Source organism: Myxocyprinus asiaticus, chromosome 20 (genome assembly GCF_019703515.2).
Source record: "Myxocyprinus asiaticus isolate MX2 ecotype Aquarium Trade chromosome 20, UBuf_Myxa_2, whole genome shotgun sequence".
Lineage (NCBI taxonomy): Eukaryota > Metazoa > Chordata > Actinopteri > Cypriniformes > Catostomidae > Myxocyprinus > Myxocyprinus asiaticus.
The window spans coordinates 21,652,976-21,679,227 of NC_059363.1; the positions used below are offsets into that span (position 1 = coordinate 21,652,976).

Below are 26,252 nucleotides of genomic sequence, written 5' to 3' on the forward strand. Positions count from 1 at the left end.
AAACCTTTGTAATTGTTTCTCCCAGGCAACAATGCGATAAAACAGAGAGAGCAAAGGAAGACTTTTGCTTAAGTCTTATACTTCACAAATTTCTTAATGCCACACACTGTCCTCAGAACTGGTAAGATACCAACATCTGCAATTAAAAGTCATAGATTTCATTATGAATGCAAACATTTTTCATCAAATTCTTCCAAGACCGAATTATATGAGCTATGCTGTCCACATTCATTTACCTGTACTGCATGTCAACAGTTGTCTCATTTCGGTCTCTTTGTATTCCTCCTAAGAAATGTAAAGTTGATACTAAAATAATAATAATAATAATAATAATAATAATAATAATAATAATAATAATAATAATAAACAACAACACCAAACTCTGAGCAACACAATTTTCTCCTGAGTTTACTGCAATTTGATTAACTAATTCTACTTGTATACATAAAACAGAGAAATCATCTCTTGATTTCATCCCTCTTTCTCTCTCTTGGCTAAATCAGTGGTTCTCAGCTGGTGAGTCACAGTTCTGTTCTGATATAGGGTCATAGACAACAGAGGAAAAAATAATGATAAAATACAACTAATTTTTTAATTGTGCATTGTTAGGATAGCAAAATAAATAGGCTTTTTAAGGAGGAGGAAAGGCTTCCTATAATTTTTGTTGTTGACATCAAAGGTGGTTGCTGTGCATCCAGTCAAACTCAAACAGTATTTTGGCACAAACTCATTTGTCACTTGAACAAGCTAGCAAATTTGGCATTCTGGATATTTTGCATGATAATGCCCTCATCTTCAAAAACAATGAACAAAACTACTAGAGGTAAAAGAAAATATGACCCAGAGTCCATTAAAACGAGTTCACTTGCAATGTGGTTTGTGCTGTGAATTACTGGCTGCCGAGAGAATTGTCTGTTCGAGAAATGTAGAAACAAAACACTCAAAAAGATTTAAAAGTCAAAGTTCCTATTCAGCCTATGTCATCATAATAATTTTGCTAAATTTTTATAAATACATTTCAATGTTTGATTTTAAAGCCATTTTTGTTTACTCTTGTACGAAAAAGCAAATTAAGGTAAAGCACTGAAATAGAGTCTAAAGAATTCAGGATGAGGGCAGATGGATCAACATTCTGGATGCACCTCCTCTGCAACTCGCAAACACACACATGTGCATCAGTATGATCTTAGTCTGACCGACTAGTCACAGAAATTTTACAGTCCATTTATATTGACGACCGCACTCTGGTAAAGGCAAGCACATATCATATCACCCATCATGTACCAAACACGCTGATATACTGGTGAAAGTATGTACTTGTGTAGAATAGAATAGAACAGAATAGAATATCTTTATTGTCATTATATAAGTACAATTATCATTGCACAAGTACAACCAAATTAGGTTTGCAACTTCCTTACTCGATGCCATAAAACAATAAGTAAGGCAAAATAAAACAATATTTTTTTGTATTTAGATATAGTTGTGATGATTGTGAATGATAATGGATCTCTAAACATCTGTTTTATGGGGTGTGACCTCATCCTTGCTGTGTGCATAACTGAGAAGGGCTCTTTCTAAAATGTTAATCATAAAAAATGTTTGAAGCTTTTGTGAAAATATTTCTTCTTTCACTGCCAGACTTATTTTATTTTTTCCTAAATATGAGCTAAAGCTCCACTTGTCAGTTTCAACCAGTGTGTGAACTTTTGATCATTAAATGTTTTTTTCTACTGCTTCATGTTGTCCTTAAAAAAAAAAGCCCCTTAACTGACCAGTTCAATGTGGTTCATAAGTCCACATATGAATATCTGGAATCTATTTAAAACTTGGAAATAAACAAAAATTTTAGGAGATATTTAAGATTCTACACTATTTCTAATCACAAATCAAATAAGAAAATGTGTGACATTAACAATATGGAGTTGTGGAGTTTATGTTGAAGGATTGTGTATTTTAATTGTCTCTAGTCTATCCACCTTTTTCCTGGGAGTCTTACTTTGAAATGAATGTGGGTGCGACTTCCACCAGAAGCTGTTCTAAAGCATTTGCTAACTCTGGCTGCAGTAATTTAGACCCTGTTTACAGCTGGTATTAACATGTTTCAGATGAACTGATTGCAAATGGTCAGCACTATATATATATATATATATATATATATATATATATATATATATATATATATATATATATATATATATAGTTGCAAACAGGGTGCAAAACTTTTTGTGATTGGATCACAAAAAATACACATACAGAGGTAGTCAAAAAAGCATGTGGCCACATCAAATTTAAATGGCATTCTGATGTGTCCCAGATGGCAGCGAAGCACCACCTCTCACCTTTCAATCACCCTCGGGCTGCCACACAAAAGTTTAAAGTAACGTATTACTCGCACATTATACTTTCTTCAAGGACCCGGTAGTAGTCGCGGAACACAGATTATTGCCTCGCGCTCACCCCCATGCAGTTTATTATCATGCAGTATTACGCTGATATAGTGAGTGATGTACAGTACTGTGCAAGTCTTGGGCACATAAGATGTTTCACAAAAGCATTTGTCTTAAGATGGTTATTTATATTCTTCAGCTTTAGTGTGTCAATAGGAAATATAAATGTTAGACTCCCAAACATTACTTTTGCAAATAGAAAAGATTAGAATAGAAGAACAGGGAGCCCTGCAACAGATGTCATGGCCCCCACAAATCCCCCCACTGAACAACGTGTCAGTCTGAGATTACATGAAGAGACAGAAGCAATTGAGACTCAATTGAGAATCTTCTAATAGACAGAAGAACTGTGGCGAATTCTCCTATTCTCCCAAGAAGCTTGGAACATCCTGTCTGCCAACAACCAAGAAAAACTGTGTCCAGGTGTACTTAGGAGAATTGGTGCTGTTTTGAAGGCAAAGGTGGTCACACTGAATATTGATTTAGCTTTTTTATGTTTACTGGACTTTGTATGACATTAAGTGATAAATGAGAACTATTTATGTCATTATTTTTGAAGACAACCTCACTATGCAATATTTTTCACAAGTGCCTAAAACTTTTGCACAGTACTGCATGTCATCATGAAATCAGACACCCTTTCCTCAAAATCCCAACACCACAATGAAAGAATGAACGGATTTACACCTCAAAAACAACTGTTTACTTGATAACGGAATTTGCGCCCACATTTCATGCTAAGCATCACGGGACATAGGCAAAAGGTGGCCAGAGACTCAATTAACCCCACCCAGGAGGAACATTTGGCGATATCCTGTATGTCTGGTTTACTGGGAGCCTTCCAGGGAGGTGCTAACACTATTGTTCTCCAGGTATAAATGGTCTGTCACACAGATAGAGCTTTGGGTTAAGATTAAGAAGAATGCTACAAGATCGACATCAATAAACTCTTTTCCCCATAAGCACTTAGTATTGCTTACTCTTCTTTATGTATTAGAAGAACTCTAATACTTTGGCAACCCACCCGATATCTGGTCAGCCAAATACAAGAATATCTAACAATGTCGAGTGCATGCTGTCATTAAAACAAAATGAGGACATACCAAATACTCATAAATTCTATAATTCATCAAAATTTTTCAATGCAACGTTTTCTCAAATTGTTATGCTGATACCAAAATTTATAATAGAATTTGTTTTTAATTAGAAAAATGCATCAGCAATCAAAGCATTTTCACAAGTGGACTTTTGAACCCCAATGTATACGGACATAACCCCTGCTAAAATGAGCCTGTTATTCATGTTCAGGATATTAAACCTCATCAAACTCTGACAGAAAAAATATTATCAGGAAACTCACAACGAACCTCTTTCACACAAAACTTGAAAAACAAGAAATTTAAGGCTGTTTTTATGTTATGTAATTAATTCATATTTTTATTCAGGAAGTCTGTGCTAATGTCCATGAACTCTCAGCACTGTCCTCAGAGTCGCACATAGTGTATTTCTTGTTCCTAAGGGAACAGCAACCATAAAGTTTGTCTTTCATTTTAATTTCACTTTCTGGTAAATAAGGCAGTTTATAAATATCTATTGTTTACAGAGACAGTAGAATGTCACTTTCTGGTCCAGGAATGAGATTCTTAGCATGCATTCATAAACTACAAGGAAGCATTAACAATATGGCACATGATTTTACAAGCTGTCTTATAAGATTTCATGAAACAGTATTCTAGAGTGACCAGACACTATGAGTATGTTGAGAAGTTCACTGACAATAAATGCAGGAGAATGAGTATTGAAAGTAATGAAAGTCCTCCACGGCTGATGCACAACAAAAGTTACACTATATTTTCAGGAGAAATCAGCTAATTATGTCATGAAGTTGTCAAAACACAGGGAGCAGATTTGCCATATTCCCTTAGTAACATCTTTTGAACTTAGTGAGTTTGTGGAAGGCTTGTTTGAAGTCATCATTAAAGGCAGTGTAGATGACTGGATTGATGAGGGAGTTCAGGTACCCCAGCCAAGTGAACACATCAAAGAGCACAGGGTGGAACCAGCAGTCTTTACAGATCCCCATCACCAATGTAACCACGAAGAACGGAAGCCAGCACACGATAAATGCACCCAAGATAATCCCAAGAGTTTTGGTGGCCTTCTTCTCCCGAGCGGCACAAAGACGCTTTCTTTCCAGAATGCTATCGGCTAATTTCACTTTCACACTGTTCACAAAAATAGGAGACCCCCCTCCTTCACCACCACCTCCTCCACCTCCAGGATGAAGATGGCCTTCCTGGTTAGTGGTGGAGTTTATTGAGCAGAGCGAAGAGCCTGCCGAATTCTGGATGAGCTGAGCGGCGGTGAAGCGTTTTCCGCTCGTTGCTGGCGTTTTGAAGATCCTGGAACGAGCCGCCACATAGATTCGTCCATAAAGAATGATCAAGAGGACTGTTGGGACATAAAAGGCGCCAAAAGTGGAATAGAGTGTGTAAGAGATCTGGTCAGTGTTGACCATGCATTCTGTAAGCTCTTCATGGGCCTTGGCCTGCCTCCAGAAGAGAGGTGGCATGGAGATTGAGACAGATATCACCCACACTACACCGATCATCAGTCCCGCTCTGCGCATGGTACGTCGCTTTGAGTACTCTAAGGCATCGGTTATGGCCCAATATCGGTCCAATGCGATCACACAAAGGTGCAGGATTGAAGCTGTGCAGAAAGTTATGTCGGATGATAGCCAAATATCACACACTATCTGGCCCAGAGTCCAAGTCTTACTGACCGTATACACAATGCTGATTGGCATGACTAAAATAGACACCAGTAAGTCTGTCACTGCTAGAGAGCCAATCAGAAAGTTGGCAGGTGTGTGTAGCTTGCGTGTGAGAAAGATAGTTGCAATTACGAAAGCATTGGACAGAGCAGTGGCTAAAGTGACGATCGCTAGCATTGCAGAGAGGGAAATCTGAAGGCTAAGGAGCGTTGTTGCATCCCAGGATGCCAAGGTTGTGGGACTGACCGTAGCGTTGATGAGGGAAAACTCATCTGTGCTGTTGACCTGATCCATATTGCATTGTTCACCTGCTGTTAGAAGTTAAACACCAGTGCTCTGTCAGCGGTTCTTTTCATCGGTGCTGATTCTGTTGGCATGAACGCTAAATTATTCCATTAAAACTGTCTTGCAATGAAAGAGTTAGTTGATTTTGGAGTAGATATTGATGGTGCTTCCCCATTGCGAAGATCATGAGTCAATGTGAACCATAATTCATGTTTTATTCCACTGCATGAACTGGTTATGATTTCTATTTTATTTTTGTGCAATATTCAGATGCACAGAAAGTTAAGTGCCACAGAACAAACAAGAAACCTGTATTACCCTTTGTGCTCATCATTACCCTTGTTGTAAAAAATATTTATTCCTTTAGCCCTTAAATCAGTGCCTTGATGGTCTTATCCCCTCATTATTGTGTTAAGTGTCCCTTAGTCTACCATAAGAACAGGATATCCCTCAATTTCTGCTCCTACGAAATGCTAGAAAATATTTTAATATATTCTCCTGTGTTTCAGACTACTGGGTCAGAATATTCCTTTATTCCATTGAAGTTCCATTGATGGCTGCAGTTGGTTTTATAAAGGCAATTCTGCAGTTTTCCACATGACATAAAGAGTCTTTGGTTTTGAATATTGTCCACAGGGAGGAGTTAGTCCAGGTGAAAGTTGCCAAGCTGAGAAGCAGAATCTGAGTGTAGTTCTGTGGATGCAACTCTGCTTAAGGTGAACTCAATCCAAGTGGATTTCTGCAAAAGAGAGTAGAAGAGAGAGAATGAATTGTGAGAACGTTAGGGAGTACTTAATGATTCTTTATGTTCTTCTGGTCTGATTACACTTTAAATTGCACTAGTGGAAATGTATTGAGAAGTTCTGGAAAGAAAGCATTTTAATAATATGCAAATGCAGTTATCACCACTCTTATTAGCTGATATAATGCAAAACCCATATTCACACATTCACACACACAATTTACCACACAGATTTTGATTAAGGTTACAAACTAAGCAAAGGGTCTTGGTCCTGCCTCATTTTACATTCATTAATTAACATATATAAATTATTGGTTATTGCTATAAGACAGCATGTGTTAAATGGTCATGAATCCAGAAACTCAATGTTCTATTTTATATATAATTATTACTTATTTAAATTAGCCTACAACACTGAGAAAATAACTATAGTCGGAGTTAGTGAAGAATAGCAGCTATTTCACCCTAAAAAGGTTTCTTTATCCTGGGGGATCCAAATATTTAAGAAGCACTGAGTGAGTCTGTCAAACTTGTGTGTAAAATATTGAAAAGGGGGTCCCTTCAAATACTGAGGATATGTGCATATTTTGTCTGGCATCAACTCACAATCTTTAAAAGTAAAACGACAGCATTTTTTTTTTTTTTTTTTGAGAAGGCAGCTGACCTCCAGGCAAACGCTCCTATCTTTTCAATGTTATTTTCATGATTTCTACAAGGTATAAAATGTAAAACAAAAGCAATATTTTAGAAAAAATAAATACAATAAATTTAACATGGAAGTGTATTATGTGGGTATTATGTGTATTATATGGGTTCTAATGGAAAATAGCAATTAATTAATGAACCTTTATATGCTCACCCTTTTTAGGGTTAAGCAATAGCAGGGTCAGATGTAGGCATGGGCAGGGGTGGGCTGGTGGTGTCTCCAGCAGTGACCATGTGGCTGCTGTTAATGTATCATAGGCTCCCTCTTATCAAATATCTCCCTCTCCATCCATATCATCCAAAATCCGACTAGAATTATAAATTAGAGGTCTGCGCGGGATGGATTTTTCAGACCCGCTCCCGCAAAAAAACACGTCATGTTTTGTCCTGCTCCTGCCCGCAAAAGCCTACAGGTAGAGGTCTACGCAAGTGTTTCATTCCTGCTCCCCTAAGATTCTGTCCCACTCTGGTATCAAAGGCTATTTTTTTAAATTGCTAGCTGAAAAATAAATAAATAAATAAATAAAATAAACTGAAAGAGAGAGAAAAAAAACAAGTTTTGTTAACAATCTAACATTGTCAAATATCTGATTGACCTTTGGTTGGTTGCAAAGTTCTGTTTGTACTTTTCTTTAATAAAGCATTAACAACCATAACACAACTTTCCGCCGCATGGAGCACAATGAAGAATTTGTATGAATTAGCCACCAACCCTGCGCCTGTAAATTGTTTATTTTTTTGTTGCTCTGGTGCAATTAAGGAATAAAACAAATAACATTCTGTACCTTAAATACATAAAATACATTTGAGGAACATATATTTTATTTTATAGATATTTATATTTTACGGGAGTCATGCGAGTTAATTCTTTTTTGCAGACCTCTATTATAAAGCAAAATCCCAGCCAAACTTAGCTGATAGTAATGGTCGCGACCATGGCTGGATAAAGTGTTTTGCGGGACGTGTGCTTCTGTTTCCCCTGTTGTTAGTTCGGTGTCGCTGAGAGATTCTGTCTGTCTCCTCGTGCCTTACATCTCTTTTATATACATCTTTTATACACTGCTGAGATAGTTTGTTGTTTATTGTTTGTCATTGCACTTTAAACTACTATGTTTTTGCCATGAAAATAAACTTTGGTGCTTACATGACTTTACATTCCATCCATCCATCCATCTAAATTCCTGTATATTTCCCTAAATGACTACATGTTTAGTTTCACTGGTAAAAATATCAATACCCTTTACTACCCTACAAAGGTCATACTCATTAACTAAGAAAAATGGCTCGTAGTTACTTTGTAGTTACTGCATTTACACACAATGGTTTCTCTGAATTTCTGCATATAAGACAGACTCATCTGTCACCGAACAGATCATAAGAGACCTGTTTCAGTCATAACTCAATTTTGCATTTTGTCTTTGTAGGGCAGTATAATTGCTTATTACATTTCTGTTAAACATCATTTAATATTATATAATTACTTCTTTAAGCAATTCCTATCTGTGTCAAATTTTAGGTTCTTAATCTTATATATTATTGATCTCTCCATCTAATATATTTCCTTTCACTCCATCCATATTTTTATCCTTGATATTATTTCTCTCCACTCCATCCTTGCATACGTGGGGATTCTGATTTGTCTCTGTAATTTGCTTATAGGCTATAATTCTAATTACTCTGAAAGTGTATTACTTTACTTTATTTCTTAGTAATGAGGTAGTATACCAAGAATAAGGTACCCACTTCAATCTTATGATTATATACAATGTTTATCAGTTTATTTATTTCAATCTATTTTTAATATGGGGAATAAGTGTAAAATATAGTTATATTGGCCTTATGATTTTAAAAATTACACCATGTTACAACAATTAAAGACATAAAATTAGTATTCTGAGTACTCATTCCGGTCAAAAATCAAAGATGGCGATATTCTGAATAATATGAGCGAGAGAGACATTATATTGTATATATCAACACGGCTTAGATTTGGCCGCAGGTCATCATTACAGCAATTGCAAGTATAATATTGCTTTTATACAACAGTTCTATAAACAAGAAGTTAATGTCCAGTAACTTACATTTTAGACACAATAGCCAGTTAGACAATTATTTTGTCTATTTTGCTCTGTTAAAAAAAATGTTCCAAACAAAACCAAAACAGGATTAACAGTTGCATGTCACTGACCATGCATAGACTGACAATCTGTCTGGAATGCCGCGAACACAGACAAGCAGAGTAAGTCAGTCAAATTTAAATTCGAAGTTCAAATATTCACTGAAAATATTATAAAAATGCATATTCGAATACAAAAACTGTGCAAATGTCGAATACCCCTACTCCCTGGGAATTTTACTACTGTACATACTACTGTAATTAATGAAAAACACTGTGGTACTGCTGGTATTTTAAAGCTTGAATATTGAAGTAAAACTATGGCACCATATGCCGTGCAACACTAAGTTAATATAGAACTGATTATTGAAGTGTTTCTTTTCTCGTTTTACCATTTTACTTAAGATTTGAGAATATGAACTGGCTAAATATTTTGATTCAATAAATGTATGCAATTTAAAATTAAATGCATTTTGTCAACAGCCAGGGATGTTCTTTTCAATAAACAATATGACATGGTTCTATTTTGTTTATATTTCCTGTATTTTTTGTGCCCTCGTGTACTTACAGTGGGAGAAAATAGCTAGGTTTCCATCCACATATTTTTTAGCACGTTTTGGGATATCACATAAAAACTGGATATGAAATTGGTTGGAAATACGAAGATGCTAATAAAACCGCCAAAATGTGCATAAAAACCTTGTACGCTTGCTTGAGGTGGATACATTTTTTATTCTGTAAGAAGAAATGTGCATAAACTATGATGGAAACACATTTACCGAATAAACTCCTGTTGAATTTATTAGGAATACAAGATGTGCATAAAAAAAAAGTCATGTGACTGAATAATTTGTTTATAATAGGGCCGGTTGCATAAAACTGCTTTAGACTAGTTGGCTAAAATTTTGGTCTTAACATTTTTAGTCAGTTGCATAAAAACTTCTAATTTACTTGTAATTCTAATTTAATGGTGCATCCACGTCATGTCGGAATTACCGCAATTACGAGATTCTGACTTGTAAAAAGTGTTCACGTTTTCGAAGAACTCATAATTACAAGTTGTAAACTCGGAATTCTATGAAAGCTTCAAATCAAATCAAATCAAATCAAATCACTTTATTGTCACACAGCCATATACACAAGTGCAACGGTGTGTGAAATTCTTGGGTGCAGTTCCGATCAACATAGCAGTCGTGACAGTGATGAGACATATACCAATTTACAATAACATCAAATTAACACAACACAATTTAAACATCTGTTATACACATAATTACACTCAACAGTATACAAATAATAACATACACTGTAGAGTATACAATACACACAATATAGATACACATTATTCAATAAAAATAAAAATATATAAAAAAGTATATATATATATAGAATGTACAGTATTGTACTGTATTGACATTCAGGCTGTCGGTTGATAGTCAGTTGTTAAGAGAGAACATAATATAATAATAATAATATAATTTATGACAGTCCGGTGTGAGATATAAGAGTAAGGGTAATAAAGTGCAGTGCTGATGTATTTGATCGTGGGAGATCAAGAGTTCAAAAGTCTGATTGCTTGGGGGAAGAAGCTATCATGGAGTCGGCTGGTGCGGGTCCTGATGCTTCGATACCGCCTACCTGATGGTAGCAGTGAGAACAGCCCATGGCTCGGGTGGCTGGAGTCTCTGATGATCCTCCGAGCTTTTTTCACACACCACCTTGTATATATTTCCTGGAGGGAGGGAAGCTCACTTCCGATGATGTGTCTGGCAGTTCGCACCACCCTTTGCAGTGCTTTGCGGTTGTGGGCGGTGCTATTGCCGTACCAGGCGGAGATACAGCCAGTCAGGATGCTCTCCACAGTGCAGGTGTAGAACCGTGTGAGGATGTGGCTGTTCATTCCAAACTTCCTCAGCCGTCTCAGGAAGAAGAGGCGCTGATGAGCCTTCTTCACAACGACTTCAGTGTGGATGGACCATGTGAGTTCCTCAGTGATGTGGACACCCAGGAACTTGAAGCTGCTGACTCTCTCCACTGGTGCTCCATTGATGGTGATGGGACTGTGTTCTCTGTCTTTTCTTCTTAAGTCCACCACAAGCTCCTTTGTCTTACTGACGTTGAGGGAGAGGTTGTGCTCCTGACACCAGTGTGTCAGAGTGTGTACCTCCTCTCTGTAGGCTGTTTCATCATTGTCAGTGATCAGACCTACCACCGTCATGTCATCAGCAAACTTAATGATGGCATTGGAGCTATGTGTTGCCACACAGTCATGTGTGTACAAGGAATACAGTGGTGGGCTGAGAACACAGCCCTGCGGGGCTCCAGTGTTGAGGGTCAGTGATGAGGAGATGTTGCTGCCTATTCTAACCACCTGGCGTCTGCTTGACAGGAAGTCCAGGATCCAGCTGCACAGCGATCTGTTTAAGCCCAGAGCCCGGAGTTTCTCATCTAGCTTGGAGGGCACTATGGTGTTGAATGCTGAGCTGTAGTCTACAAACAGCATTCTCACATAAGTGTTCTTTTTTTCCAGGTGGGAGAGAGCAGTGTGTATTTTAGATGCAATGGCATCATCAGTGGAGTGGTTGTTGTGGTAAGCAAACTGCAGCGGGTCAAGAGAGAGTGGCAGTACAGAGCAGATGTAATCTCTGATTAGTCTCTCAAAACATTTGCTGATGATGGGGGTCAGAGCAACAGGATGCCAGTCATTTAAACAAGTTATTTTTGATTGTTTTGGAACAGGCACAATGGTGGATGTTTTAAAGCATGTGGGGACTACAGACAAAGAGAGGGAAAGGTTGAAAATGTCCGTAAAAACACCAGCCAGCTGGTTCACGCACGCTCTGATGACGCGGCCCGGAATGCTGTCTGGGCCAGCGGCTTTGCGGATATTCACCCGTCGGAAGGATCGTGTTACATCCGCTACAGAGACGGAGAGTGAACTAACCTCTGTAGCTTCAGCCGCGAGAGCTCTCTCCGCGAGGGCGGTGTTATTTCCCTCGAAATGAGCATAAAAAGTATTTAGCTCATCCGGTAGAGAGGCAGCGGTGTTCATGGCGGAGTTTTTATTCCCTTTAAAGTCCGTGATGATGTTAATTCCCTGCCACATGCTTCTAGAGTTGGTGGTGTTAAACTGTCCTTCAATCTTGCTCCTGTACTGGCGTTTTGCTGTTTTGATAGTTTTTCGGAGGGCATAACTGGCTTGTTTATGCTTCTCCGCGTTCCCGGAATTAAAAGCGGAGGTCCGCACATTAAGTGCAGCGCGAACATCGCTATTGATCCAAGGTTTCTGATTCGGATAGATTCGTACAGTTCTGGTCGGAACAACATCCTCTACGCACGTTCTGATGAAACACATTACGCTATCAGCGTAAAGGTCGATGTCGTCATCAGAGGCGGACCGGAACATCTCCCAGTCCGTGTGATCAAAACAGTCTTGTAGCGTAGAATCTGATTGGTCCGACCAGCACTGGATCATTCTGAGGGTGGGTGCTTCCTGTTTCAATTTCTGCCTGTAAGCGGGCAGAAGCAGAGTGGAAGAGTGGTCTGATTTGCCAAATGGTGGGCGGGGGAGGGATTTGTAGCCATCCCGGAACGGAGAGTAGCAATGGTCCAAAACCCGGTCCTCTCGTGTGTTGAAACTAATGTGCTGGTGATATTTTGGTGCGACTGATTTTAAACTGGCTTTATTAAAGTCCCCGGTCACAATGAACGCGGCCTCAGGGTGCGCGGTTTCCTGCTCACTTATACTCCCATACAGTTCCTTGAGTGCCCGGTCTGTGTCGGCTTGTGGCGGGATGTACACAGCAGTGATAATGACCGCTGTGAATTCCCTCGGTGGCCAGAATGGTCGACACAGAAGCATAAGAAATTCCGGATCAGGAGAGCAGAAAGACTTGATAGAATGTACGTTCCTCTGATCACACCAGGATTTGTTGATCATAAAACATACACCACCACCTCTGCTTTTACCTGAGAGGTCTTTCACTCTGTCCGCTTGGTTCACGGAGAACCCCGCGGGTTCAATGGCTGAGTCTGGACTCTCCGCAGACATCCAAGTTTCTGTTAGGCAGATAATGCAGCAGTCCCTTGTATCTCGTTGGAAAGAGATCCGCGCTTTCAGCTCGCAGAGCTTGTTATCCAGAAACTAAACATTTGCCAGTAGAATAGTGGGTAGCGGGGGTCGATTTGTGCGGCGTCTTACTCTGATGAGAACGCCGGCTCTGTTTCCCCTTTTCCTCCTGCGTTTCCGCGGCTGTGCTGCCCAGACAAAGGGCTCCGCTTGCGTGTTTGTAAACAGCGGGTCGGCATTGAGGAATGTGAAGTCCGGTTTATGGTGTGAGATTGCTGAACCAATGTCCAAAAGTGTTTGTCTGTTGTAGACAATTAGGCAGACAACATCCAAGACAAAAAACATAAGAAATGTTAACAAAACAAACAAAACATTACTATGTTGTTCGCAACGCAGCAGCCATACTCGGCGCCATCTTCAGCTTGACAGTCATGATATCATGTGAAAAGAACCAATATGGCAACAGCCTCAACAGTTAAAGGGAGTGAACACATACAGTATTTCTGTTTAATATGCAATCTTATTATGCCAATGTTACCTGGAGTGTTTTCTTTGTTCTTAAACATTTTGCAACAACATATCAAGGTGAGTTAATGAATTGATGTAGTGATAAATATTTTGCTGTTATTAATAATAAAGCCATTTTCCCAAGACGTCAATGGCTCTGAGTAGAACTCTGAGTTGTCATCTCGTAATTACAGTAATTACGACATGATGTGAATGCAGCATTAGACCAAAATGTTAGACAACATACACCTAGGCTAACTTTTTGTGTACATTCTATCTTGCCATGGCAAATAACTGTCTGCTGAGCTAGTGGGGGCTTCATTTGAGGGATGAAAGGGGCTTGAGTTGAGACCACTTTGAAGAAGACTTTGACTTCTACGATGGTGACAAAATTCTTTGAGTTTATTATTTGGGTTTAAATCACTAAATTGCACATTAGAATATATAGTGCATTCAGAAAGTATTCAAACCCCTGCTTTTAACACCTTCATTTTTTACACATTTTGTTAAGTTGCACCCTTGTGATAAAATACTTTAAATTCTTATTTTTTTCATATCAATCTACACTCCATACCCCATAATGACAAAGAAAAAAAACTGATTTTTGATAACTTTGCTAATTTATTAAAAGGAAAAAACTAAAATATCACATTGACACAAGTTTTCAGACCTTTGAAATTTAGCTCAGGTGCATCCCATTTCTCTGGATCATCTTTGAGATGTTTCTACACTTTAATTGGAGTCCACCTGTGGAAAATTAAATCGACTGGACATGATTTGGAAAGGCACAAACCAAGCCATGTGGTCAAAGGAACTGCCTGCAGAGCTCAGAGACAGGATTGTGTCATGGGACAGATCTGGGGAAGGCTACAAAAACATTGAGAACAAGATTCTCAAGAGCACCGTTGCCTCCATAATTCTTAAATGGAAGAAGTTTGGAACAACCAGGACTCTTCCTAGAGCTGGCTGCCTGGCCAAACTGAGCAATCGGGGGAGAAGGGTCTTGGTAAGAGAGGTGACCAAGAACCCCATGGTAACTCAATTGAGCTCCAGAGATCATGTGTGGAGATGGGAGAAATTTGCAGAAGACAACAATCACTGCAACACTCCAACAATCTGGGCTTTATGGCAGAGTGGCCAGATGGAAGCCTCTCCTCAGTGCAAGACACATGAAAGCCCGCTTGGAGTTTGCAAAAAAGCACCTAAAGGACTCTCAGACTATGAGAAACAAGATTCTTTGGTCTGATGAAATGAAGATTGAACTGACTGGCCTCAGTTCCAAGCATCATGTCTTGAGGAAACCAGGCACTGCTCATCACCTGTGCAATACCATCCCAACAGTGAAGCATGGTGGTGGTAGCATCATGTTGTGGGGGTGTTTTTCAGCGGCAGGGACTGGGGGATTGGTCAGGGTTAAAGGAAAGGTGAATGCGGCAAAATAGATATATCCTTAATGAAAACCTGGTCTAGAGTGCTCAGGACCTCAGACTGGGCCAAAGATTCACCTTCCAACAGGACAATGACCCTAAGCACACAGCCAAGACAATGCAAAGTGGCTTAGAGACAACTCTGTGAATGTTCTTGAGTGGCCTAGCCAGAGCCTGGACTTGAACCCAATCGAACATCTCTGGAGAGATCTGAAAATGGCTGTCCACCGACGGTCCCCATCCAACCTGACAGAGCTTGAGAGGATCTGCAGAGAAGAATGGCAGAAAATCCCCAAATCCAGGTGTACAAAGCTTGTTGCATCATATCCAAAAAGACTTGAGTCTGTAATTGCTGCCAAAGGTGCTTCAACTAAGCACTTAGTTAAGAGTCTGAATACTTATGTCAATGTGATATTTAATTTTTTTATTTTTAGTAAATTTGCAAAGTTATCAAAAATCTGGTTTTTGCTTTGTCATTATGGGGTATGGAGTGTAGATTGATGAGAAAAAAAAATATAAAACCAGATGATTATGATATCAGGGGCGTGTTTACGATTTCTGAGGCCACAAGCAACCGACCAGCCCCAATTTCTAAAATTTTTGCTTAAAAAATTACATAAAGTTGATTTTAAATAATAATTTTAAATTCATCCTATCAGCCATTGTAGTCAAGTACATTCAAAATGTTGATAATGAAATAAAAAGCTAGTTAAAGATAATTAATATATGTTCCCTATCTGTCACTCACTCGACGTTGTGTCGATGTAGTGACACTAGGGGTCACTCTTGGGAGCCCGAGACACCTCTGGTCTTTGATAAAAGGCCAATGAAAATTGGCGAGTGGTATTTGCATGCCACTCCCCCGGACATACGGGTATAAAAGGAGCTGGCGTGCAACCACTCATTCAGATTTTCTCTTTGGAGCTAAACGGTCGATGTTTACTGAGCTGACTGTTCATTCACCTCTGCTGGATCTGACGGCGCATTTCAGTGGCTTCTCCCTCCTCTGCACTGGTGCACTGCAGAGAACGCACCTGGGCGCTTCGGCAGAAAAAAGAGAGTATATTTTTCTAAAAGAGCGGCACACACGGAACATCTTTTTAAAGACGCATCTTTTTAAAGATGCCTTTCCATTTGTGTGTTATTCCTGGTTGTGGTCGTTATCTCTCAACTTCAGATGGTCACGATCGCTGTCTTTCGTGTCTGGGCGCGACCCACACGGAGACAGCGTTCGTGGATGGATCATGTACTCACTGCGAGAACATGACCATGGCAACGTTGCGGTCACAGCTTGCTTTCATAAGAAAGCGAGCCACCCCAGCAGCTCCCCGCCTTGGTCCTTCTACCTACGGGTATGAGGCCAATGCGGCTAGCACTGAGGGCGATTATGGGACCCCAATGGGACCACCTCTGCCGGGTATTTCCCATGGACTTCCCATTCCCCAGCATGCTTGTCTGCCCCGATTGGGCTTCCGGACGAGTCCGCCGGCTCATCTCATGGCGAGTTCGACTTCTTGTTCGGAGCCCGCGAAGCTGATGAGCTCTCGAGTGCAGCATCGGAGAGTGGGCTTGTCCAGTCAGACGCAGAAGCCTCAGCTGAGCTCCCCCCCTCAGGGGCAGTCGCCCAGTCATGGGATGATGCTGAAATGACGGACATGCTTTCCCGGGCGGCCGCGAGCGTTGGGCTAGAGTGGAACCCTCCGCTCTCCCCTGAAGGCTCGCGGCGCTGCTCAAAGCAGCCACGCCCCGCTCCAGTACCTTTCTTCCCGGAAGTGCACGAGGAGCTGACAAAATCATGGAAGGCACCTTTTACTGCCCGGTCCCGATCTTTCAGCTCCCCCACCCTCACTACCATCGATGGCAGGGCGGCCAGAGGCTATTTGGCGATTCCCTCGGTGGATAAGGTGCTCACGGTGCACCTATGCCCACAGAGCGCCGCCACCTGGCGCGGACGCCCTAAGCTCCCGTCCAAGGCTTGTAGGTTCACGTCGTCCCTGACAGCCAAAGCCTACAGTGCTGCTGGACAAGCCGCCTCTGCCCTGCACACAATGGCTCTCCTGCAGGTCCACCAAGCCAAGGCGCTAAAAGAACTGCACGAGGGTAGTTCCGCCCTAGATTTGATGCAGGAACTGCGCTCGGTGACCGACCTCACTCTCCGGGCGACGAAGGTCACAGTACGGTCTCTTGGGCGGGTGATGTCCACCTTTGTGGTCCAGGAGCGCCACCTTTGGCTCAACCTGGTCGAGATGTGTGAGGCCGACAAGGCATGGTTCCTTGCTCCCCCTATCTCCCAGGTTGGCCTATTTGGCGACACCGTCGAGGACTTTGCCCAGCAGTTCTCGACGGTAAAGCAGCAGACGGAGGCTATCCAGCATACCCTGCCCCAGCGCGGCTCAAGATCCCACACCTCGCCTGCTCATCGCCAAAGACGTCCCCCTGCGGTGACTGCACTGGTTCCGCTGCAGCCCGCCCCTTCGGCCTGGAGCCCACCGCAGGAAGCAGACGCCACCCATCTCACAGCCGGCTGCCAAGAACCCACGAAAGGCTTCGAAGCGCCCCTGAGATGGGCAAACCAGCGACGACAAAACCCACCTTGGAGCTGGTAAACAGAGCACTCCATCCCCCGGTGGAGGGCCTGGAGGTGAATCTTTCATTGCTTTTTCATTTAATTTCACCGCATGTCCAAGTGGCTGCGGTACCAAACAGCTCAGCAAAAGAGTGGTTTCCTCCTTCCCTGGGTCACATAACCGGTGTGCATGGTCGTCATCACAACCACCATCCTTTTTATCCTTGCAGGATTGGCGCTGCAGCGGTGGTCTCCCCGCCCCTGCGCGCCCAGCTGTGGCACAGATCCGCCCCCGCTGTGACAGTCTCCATGGGTTGCGAGGACAGGCCTCTTCCTCCCCCATCCCAGGCTGTTCCGGGGGTGGTCACAAAGAGCCAGGTAAGGGCTTCGATGTCCCTAGACTCAGCACGGCCATGACATTGTGTGGCACCTCGAGCTCCACCCCGCCACGAGGCCCCACCTGCCGATACGTCCGACGAGATTGTCCCTTTGGTCCCCCTAATGCGGAGCTTGGATGCGTGGCTTGCGCTTTCCAATCCGTCACGATGGCTGAGCCGCACCGTCTGACTCGGCTACATGATTCAGTTCGCCAGGCGTCCGCCCAGGTTCAGCGGTATCCACTTCACCTTGGTAAAGGACGAAAACGCTGCTACCTTTCACGCAGAGATCACCACCCTCCTACAGAATGGTGTGATAGAACCTGTCCCTCTGGCCGAGATGAAGAAGGGGTTTTACAGCCCCTACTTCATCATACCGAAAAAAGGCGGTGGGTTGCGGCCAATCCTGGACCTGCGAGTACTGAACTGGGCTTTACACAGACTCCCGTTCAAGATGCTGATGCAAAAATGCATTCTGGTAAGCGTCCGGCATCAAGATTGGTTCGCAGCAGTAGACCAGAAGGACGCGTACTTCCATGTCTCGATTCTACCTCGACACAGACTCTTCCTGCGGTTTGCATTCGAGGGTCGGGCATATCAGTACAAGGTCCTCCCTTTCGGTCTGTCCTTGTCCCCTCGCATCTTCACGAAGGTCGCAGAGGCAGCTCTTGCCCCGTTAAGGGAGGTGGGCATTCGCATTCTCAACTATCTCAATGATTGGTTAATCCTAGCTCACTCTCGGGACATGTTGTGTGCACACAGGGACCTGGTGCTCTCGCACCTCAGCCGATCAGGGCTTCGGGTCAACTGGGAAAAGAGCAAGCTCCTCCCAGTTCAGAGCATCTCTTTTCTCGGTTTGGAGTTGGACTCAGTCTCGTTGACAGCGCGCCAAAAATGATGTCAGACACTGTAATATGCTCTGGCCCCCTCTCTGCTAATCATGGTGACGAGGTTTATAGTAGATTAGTGTCACTGAATGGCTGGATGTCTGAGTGGTGTCTGGAGAATAGCATAGGATTTATAGACAATTTGAAGAGTTTTTGGGGTAGACCTGACCTGCTAAAGAGAGATGGACTCCATCACTCCAGGGAAGGTGCCGCTCTCCTCTCTAGTAATTTGGCTCATAGTCTTAATAATGACAGTATCTGACTAACTGGGACCCAGGTCAGGGAGAAGACAAACTGGTTAATCTGAACGTCTGCTAGCTGCCTCGAGAAGTCACATAAACTACAACACTTAGAGACTATATCACCTAGATATCACATAGAGACTGTGTCTTCCCTAAATTACCAAACACAAAACTCTCACTAAATCATTTAGAAAAATGTATTAAGGTCAAACTTGAACAAAACAAAAAATTAAAGATAAAAATCATGTGAAGGTAGGGCTACTAAACATTAGATCTCTTTCTATCAAAGCACTAATTGTAAATTAAATTATTACAGATCATAGTTTGGATGTGCTCTGTTTGACTGGAACCTGGCTTAAACCGGATGAATATATTAGTTTAAATGAACTACTCCCCCAGGTTATTATTATAAACATGAGCCTCCTCTGAAGGGTCGAGGAGGAGGTGTTGCTACAATTTACAGTGAAGATTTTGGTGTTACTCAGAGGACAGAATATAAGTTTAAGTCTTTTGAACTAATAATGCTTAATGTGACACCGTCAGATATAAATAAAAAACTCTGTCATCTTTTGTCCTTGCTACAGTATATAGATCACCCAGGCCTTATTCTGATTTTCTTGGTGAATTTGCTAATTTTTTACCGGATCTTGTAGTTACTGTAGATAGAGCTTTAATTGTTGGTGACTTCAACATTGACATAGATAATGAAAATGACACACTGGAATTAGCATTTATCGATATTCTCAACTCTCTTGGAGTCAGACAAAATGTGACAGGACCAACTCATCGCCATAATCACGCACTAGATTTAATTCTGTCATATGGAGTTGATGTTGATACTATAGAAATTCTACTGCAGAGCGATGACATCTCAGATCATTAACTCGTCTCTTGTGTCCTGCGATCAGCTAATATTACTCAATCTACACCACGATATCGTTCAGGTAGAACTATTCTTTCAACCACTAAAGATAGCTTCACTAATATTCTTCCAGGTCTATCTCATACACTCAGTAAGCCCCAAAGCCTAGAAGAACTTGATGAAATAACAGAAAATATAAATACAGTCTTCTCTAGCACTTTTGATAGCATCAACCCCCTTCGATTAAGGAAAATTAAAGAGAAAAGCCCGGCACCATGGTACAATGATCACTCATTCTCTCAAGAGAGCAGCTTGGAAAATGGAGCGCAAGTGGAAGAATACAAAATTAGAGGTATTTCGGGGTGCATGGAAGGATAGTGTCTGTAACTACAGACAGGCACTAAAAGCTGCCAGGTCAGCATATTTGAGCAAACTCATAGAAAATAACCACAACAATCCTAGATGTTTATTCAGTACTGTGGCTAAATTGGTTAGGAATAAAGCCTCAATTGAACCAGATATTCCGTCGCAGCACAAGAGTAATGACTTCATGAATTTCTTTACTGACAAAATTGAAATAATCAGAAATAAAATTGGAATTATGCAATCATCTGTCACAGTACCTCAGAAAACAGTGTCTCATAATTTTCCTCAAGTACAACTTCAATCCTTCGCTGTCAAAGGTCATGAAGAGCTAACAAAATGTATCGAAACATCAAAAGCCACAACATGTATGTTAGATCCAATAACAACTAAGCTCTTAAAAGAGGTATTCCTAGTAATCTCAGAACCTCTTCTTAATATTATTAACTCCTCACTATCCTTAGGACATTTCACAAGAAACTTTAAAATGGCAGTTATCAAACCGCTGATTAAGAATCCACAACTTGATTCTGAGAACTGGCTAATTAATTATAGATCAATTTCAAATCTCCTGTTTATGTCGAAAATTCTAGAAAAGGTAGTATCCTACCAACTATGTTCATTTCCACAGAGAAATAGTATATATATGAACAATTTCAGTCAGGATTTAGGCCCCATCACAGTATAGAGACTGCACTTATCAGAGTTACAAATGACTTGCTCTTATTAACTGACTGTGGCTGCATTTCACTTCTAGTGCTTTTAGATCTTAGTGCTGCATTTGACACGATAGATCACAACATTATCTTGAATAGGCTAGAGAATTATGTTGGCATTTGTGGACTTGCATTAGCATGGTTTAGGTCCTATTTAGCTGACCGCTACCTCTTTGTCTATGTAAATGAGGAATTGTTAAACCAAACAAAAAGTAAAGTATGGAGTGCCACAGGGATCAGTTTTAGGGCATCTGCTTTTCTCCTTGTATATGCTTCCTTGGAAGATATTATCAGGAATCATGGAATAAGTTTCCACTGTTATGTGGTTATACCCAACTTTATATTTTTTCAAAACCTGATGATATTTCACAATTCTCCAAATTAGCAGAGTGTATCAATGAAATAAAAGATAGGATGGCCAGAAATTTCCTTCTACTCAATTCTGGCAAAACAGAGGTACTAATTATTGGACCAAAAACCTAAAAAAAAGCCACTAAAATATAATTTGACTCTATGAATGTACTGTTACATCGTCGTCAACAGCGAATAACTTAGGTGTTATATTTGATACCAATCTGTCCTTTGAAAATCAAATTACCAATGTTTGTAGAACAGCATTCTTCCACCTATGAAATATTGCTAAATTACGACACATGCTCTCTGTTGCTGATGCCGAAAAACGAATTCATGTGTTCATGACCTCAAGACTAGATTATTGTAATGCATTACTGGGAGGATGTACTGCAAGTTCAATAAATAAACTTCAATAAGTTCAAAATGCAGCTGCCAGAGTGCTGACTAGAAACAAGAAATATGATCATATTAGCCCCATTTTATCGTCATTACATTGGCTACCTGTTAAATTTCGTATTAATTTTAAATTTCTGTTAACTACGTACAAAGTTTTGAATGGTCTAGCTCCGCAGTACTTCCTTTTCATATTTGGCTCCAAAACTATGGAATAGTCTCCCTAACACTATTTGAGATGCAGACACACTCACTCAGTTTAAGTCTAGACTAAAGACTCATCTATTTAGCCAGGCATATACCTAATTTATCCTTCAACTCACAATTAGTCTGCTTTAGTTAGGTCTGCCGGAACCAGAAACCAGAAACATTGATCATTATCAATAACTCTGCAATAAATTGAATGGCATCAATGCTAATAGTATTCTATTTGTTTCCCTGTCTCAACCTCGGGACTCCTATCCTGAGGTTACCAGAACCGGCTGGATCCAGCTCCATTCCTGCTTCGTGCTGGACTCCACTGCTACGTGTCTCTGAGTGATGATGACTAATAGCAGCCAGTGCCATCCAAACATCACTTCAGTCTATTACGATGGACTTCAGAGGATGAACTGATTCCAACTCCAACCGTAAGATATGGGATACATCATATGCCATTGCCTGAACCTTGGATTTAGGATAGACCCCACCGAAATTACCGTCTGGTTGAACTGCGATGCACCTCACTGATCTCTGCCTACATCATCTCGGTCTAATGATGGAGTACACTCTTATAATGGAATACATAGACTATCAATTAATTGCCAACAAAACCCTTCATCAGCCAACTAACAAGGAGAATGCACCTATGTGAACTTCTGCAGTTAATCCAGGATGGACTTCAAAGACATTAGTCATTAATCTTAGCGGCCGTTTTCATGACAACGTTTTCAACTAAAAACCGAAAACTTTTTATGCATTTTGCCTGTCGTTTACATGACAACGGCGTTTTCGGGCCTGAAAACGGGGAAAAAAACTTTTGAAAACGGGTTTCAAAGTGCATGTTTTTGAAAACGACGCTGTTATCGTCTCCGTGTAAACATACAAAAACGCAAATTTGTGAAAAAGATGACATCTTGCGCACGCGTATTACGTGTTATATAAAGAATGATGGATTGATAGGCATCAATTTGAGATGTATAATTATCAATATGAATACTGGTGTCTGTGCAAATAACAATAATCAACAATTTATTCATTTGGAGTGTTTTGTATGGAGTGTGAACATTGTAGAGTAGGCAGAACCAACAATTTGAAAATCTTGAAATTAATGTATGGATTCAGATGGGAAAAATGTATTTGTATTTTATATGTTATTTATATACTTAATTTTATTTGCTGTACCTTTACCCTGCAATTCATTCACCCACCACTTATGTATATAGAGATGTGATGCCATGTACAGTATTCAATGATATGCTTAGAATATGAAAACATGAGGCAGTGAAAATGCATGTTAGATCCAGTGTACACAAGACCTCTCTCTTCATCAGAAGATATCCATATATCAGAGTTCTGTCTGATACAAAACCAGTCAACATCAACAGCTTGTTATGTTAACTTATTCTCCTATCAGCCCAAGAGTCAGCAGGGGTAATACAGAAGAAGGCAGGAGATGAAGTGATGGTAAAAATGAGTTTATTGAATAATCTTGAGAGTTCAGTCTATAGTCATGCGCGCGAGTACTTCAAAACAACAATGGCGGACTACAGGACTGTGTTTGTGCTGCTCAAGATTTTGAGTTTATTGACGCTTCTCCAGCAAAATAATTGTAGTAATAAAGCAACCTCATCGTCCGTCCAGACAAAATTGCTCGATGCTTTTGCCATCTTCATTGATTGTACTCACCGGTCTGTGGATGAATGCTTATGTGCGCAGGCGCGTAGTGTTTCTTTGCAAAGTGACATCGCCAACTACTGGCCTGACATGCATAATACAGCATTTTTAGTCATTTTCGCGGATCCGTGTGAATGGGGATCGTTTTGACAACATTGTTGTCTGTACGCGAAACTTTTCAAAGACGCAAAGGAAAAACTTTCCGTATTTAGTACATCGTTGTCGTCTAAATGTACCCTTATATTTCATACAATATCTTTGTTTAAACACTGACCTTTAACACTTACTTAGTTTAATCATTTTAAACCATGACTTGCACTATACATAAGTAATATTGGCATTATATTTATGATGTTAGCCAGAGGGGAACTGGCCCCCACAGTGAGCCTGGTTTCTGCCAAGGTTATTTTCTCCATTAACCAACATCTTATGGAGTTTTGTGTTCCTTGCCACAGTCGCCTTTGCCTTGCTCACTGGGTTTCTAAATACATTTTATTATTTAATTACTTATTTTTAAACACAATTCACAATCATATTTTATCAAACTACACAATGATGACTCTAAGGCATTATAGATATTACAGTTTCATTTTCTGTTAATGCATGATTTTCTGTAAATCTGCTTTGAAAAGATGTGTGTTGTGATGAGGCAGACGAGGAATGAGGATCTAAACACAGCTTTTAAAGAAACCAAAGATAACAAGGTAACTCAGAATAAAAGGAAACAAAACACAGGGAACCAGGCACAGAACATGACAACACATGTGCTTAAATACACAAGGGCAAACAAGGGAACAAGGAACACTTTGGGAAAACAATCAGAAGAAAACCAATCATGAAAGGAAACTACAAAGGACTACAAAACTAACAGGAAACAGGAACGGGGAACTAAACAAGAATTTCAAAATAAAAGTCTAAGCACAAAAAACAGGGAATATGTGACACTTGTGAAAGGTGCTATACAAATAAAAATGACTTGACTTAATAGTGGTGTTTATCTTATTACATCACGTGTTGTTCTGAAAGCAAAAAGAAACAAATGAAACACGGAATGTAGGCTCTCATCCACGCAGCCTGACCGAAGCAAAGAGGGCGCGTTTACTCGTGTGATTAACCGAAAGTGAAGCGCTGCCGGCTCATGATGCGCTAATGGCTTGCATGCGCTGCACAAGTCTGTTGGGTATACTGCAGTCTCGTCACATTTTAACTTTTTGTTTGGCCTCTCATACAGCTCATGAAAACATGCTGCGTGATCATGAGGAAGGATTACATCAAGATGTAGATTGGAATGCAGGTGCGGAATTTATATAAATAAAATAGTCTACTTCTCTCTCACCGTTGCTGGCGTGCCAGTGATTACACCTCCATAGGTTGCCATAAGTTGCCGACCCCTGCACTAGACCAACAGAATCAATAAAAAAAACAAAACATTCATTTTATCAATGTATTATTTTTCATAAATAAATAAATGTAATTTAAGTGTATAGGCTAGTTATTGAGACATTTCAGCCTATGTTGCTTTAATTTAGCAAATAATATAATTCCACTTGCGATTTACTGCTCTGACAAGTGTAATCACCAGTTCCAATTCAAACCAATGTCCCACGTTAACATAGGAAACCATGGTACCACTCTTAAACTGAGTCAGATTCATTAGAACAGACATCAATGAAACAAAGCAGGTTAATACTGATACCAAAAATGTTGTATAATGTGCAAAACATCTTTTCTTTGCTCCTTGGCAATTCACATTGAACAAATCTGTGGAAAAGTCAAGTTAAATTATTCGCATCCCCAGTTATACACCCCCAAATTATACATCCAGTTAACATGATTACCAGTTGATCCATAACACCTGTCCTGCTTTGCCCTAATAAAAATGCGTGGGCTGATGCTGTGGTGTGACGTCATTGCGTACAAAAACATCTCATTTCATTGACTAGGCATCAACCAGGGGTGTAAAAAGTACTCAGAAATTATACTTAAGTGAAAGTATGAATACTGAATGAACATCTTACTCAATTAAAAGTCCAAGTATCTAGCCAAAAATATACTTGAGTGAAAGTAAAAAACAATTCACATTAAATTGTACTTAAGTATTAACAAAATAAAAAGTAACTTTTTCTTAGCTTGAATGAAAGCAAGAGAGGAGACTGTGTGAGAGAGGATGTTGTTAAATTTGATTTGTTTTTTAAGTTGCCTTTTAACTGTCTCTGACGACTGTCATATTTCTCCCCCAGTGTTATTCGCAACCTGGTCATAGAATTATGTTACAATAACTACATTTTTGCATAATGTTTTTTATGTGTCCAGTTGTACATAACATGGCAATTTCCTGGTGGAATGAACACTAGAGGTGCAAAAACAACAATGGATTTTATCCCCTTTTACTCAAATCATGAGTAAAATGGCAGATTAGCAGTTAATAAACACGTACTTTTCACTATGTTCCTCACACAGTGCTATCTTATGACATCTAAACACGTTTACTATAGCGCATGACTCATTTTAAATCTTGATAGAACACTAACCTTAATAAT

General features: G+C 40.4%; 1 protein-coding gene across 1 annotated transcript in view; it reads right to left on the minus strand.

The window, feature by feature from the left end:
- Window positions 1–3,895: 3,895 nt before the first annotated feature.
- htr1d (5-hydroxytryptamine (serotonin) receptor 1D, G protein-coupled) overlaps window positions 3,896–26,252 on the minus strand; it is a 64,936-nt gene continuing 42,579 nt past the window's right edge. The window contains exon 2 of the mRNA XM_051646992.1: window positions 3,896–6,250. Coding sequence (XP_051502952.1) covers window positions 4,372–5,520 — 1,149 coding nt within the window. The 5' untranslated portion in view covers window positions 5,521–6,250 and the 3' untranslated portion in view covers window positions 3,896–4,371. The remainder of the gene's footprint in view (window positions 6,251–26,252) is intronic.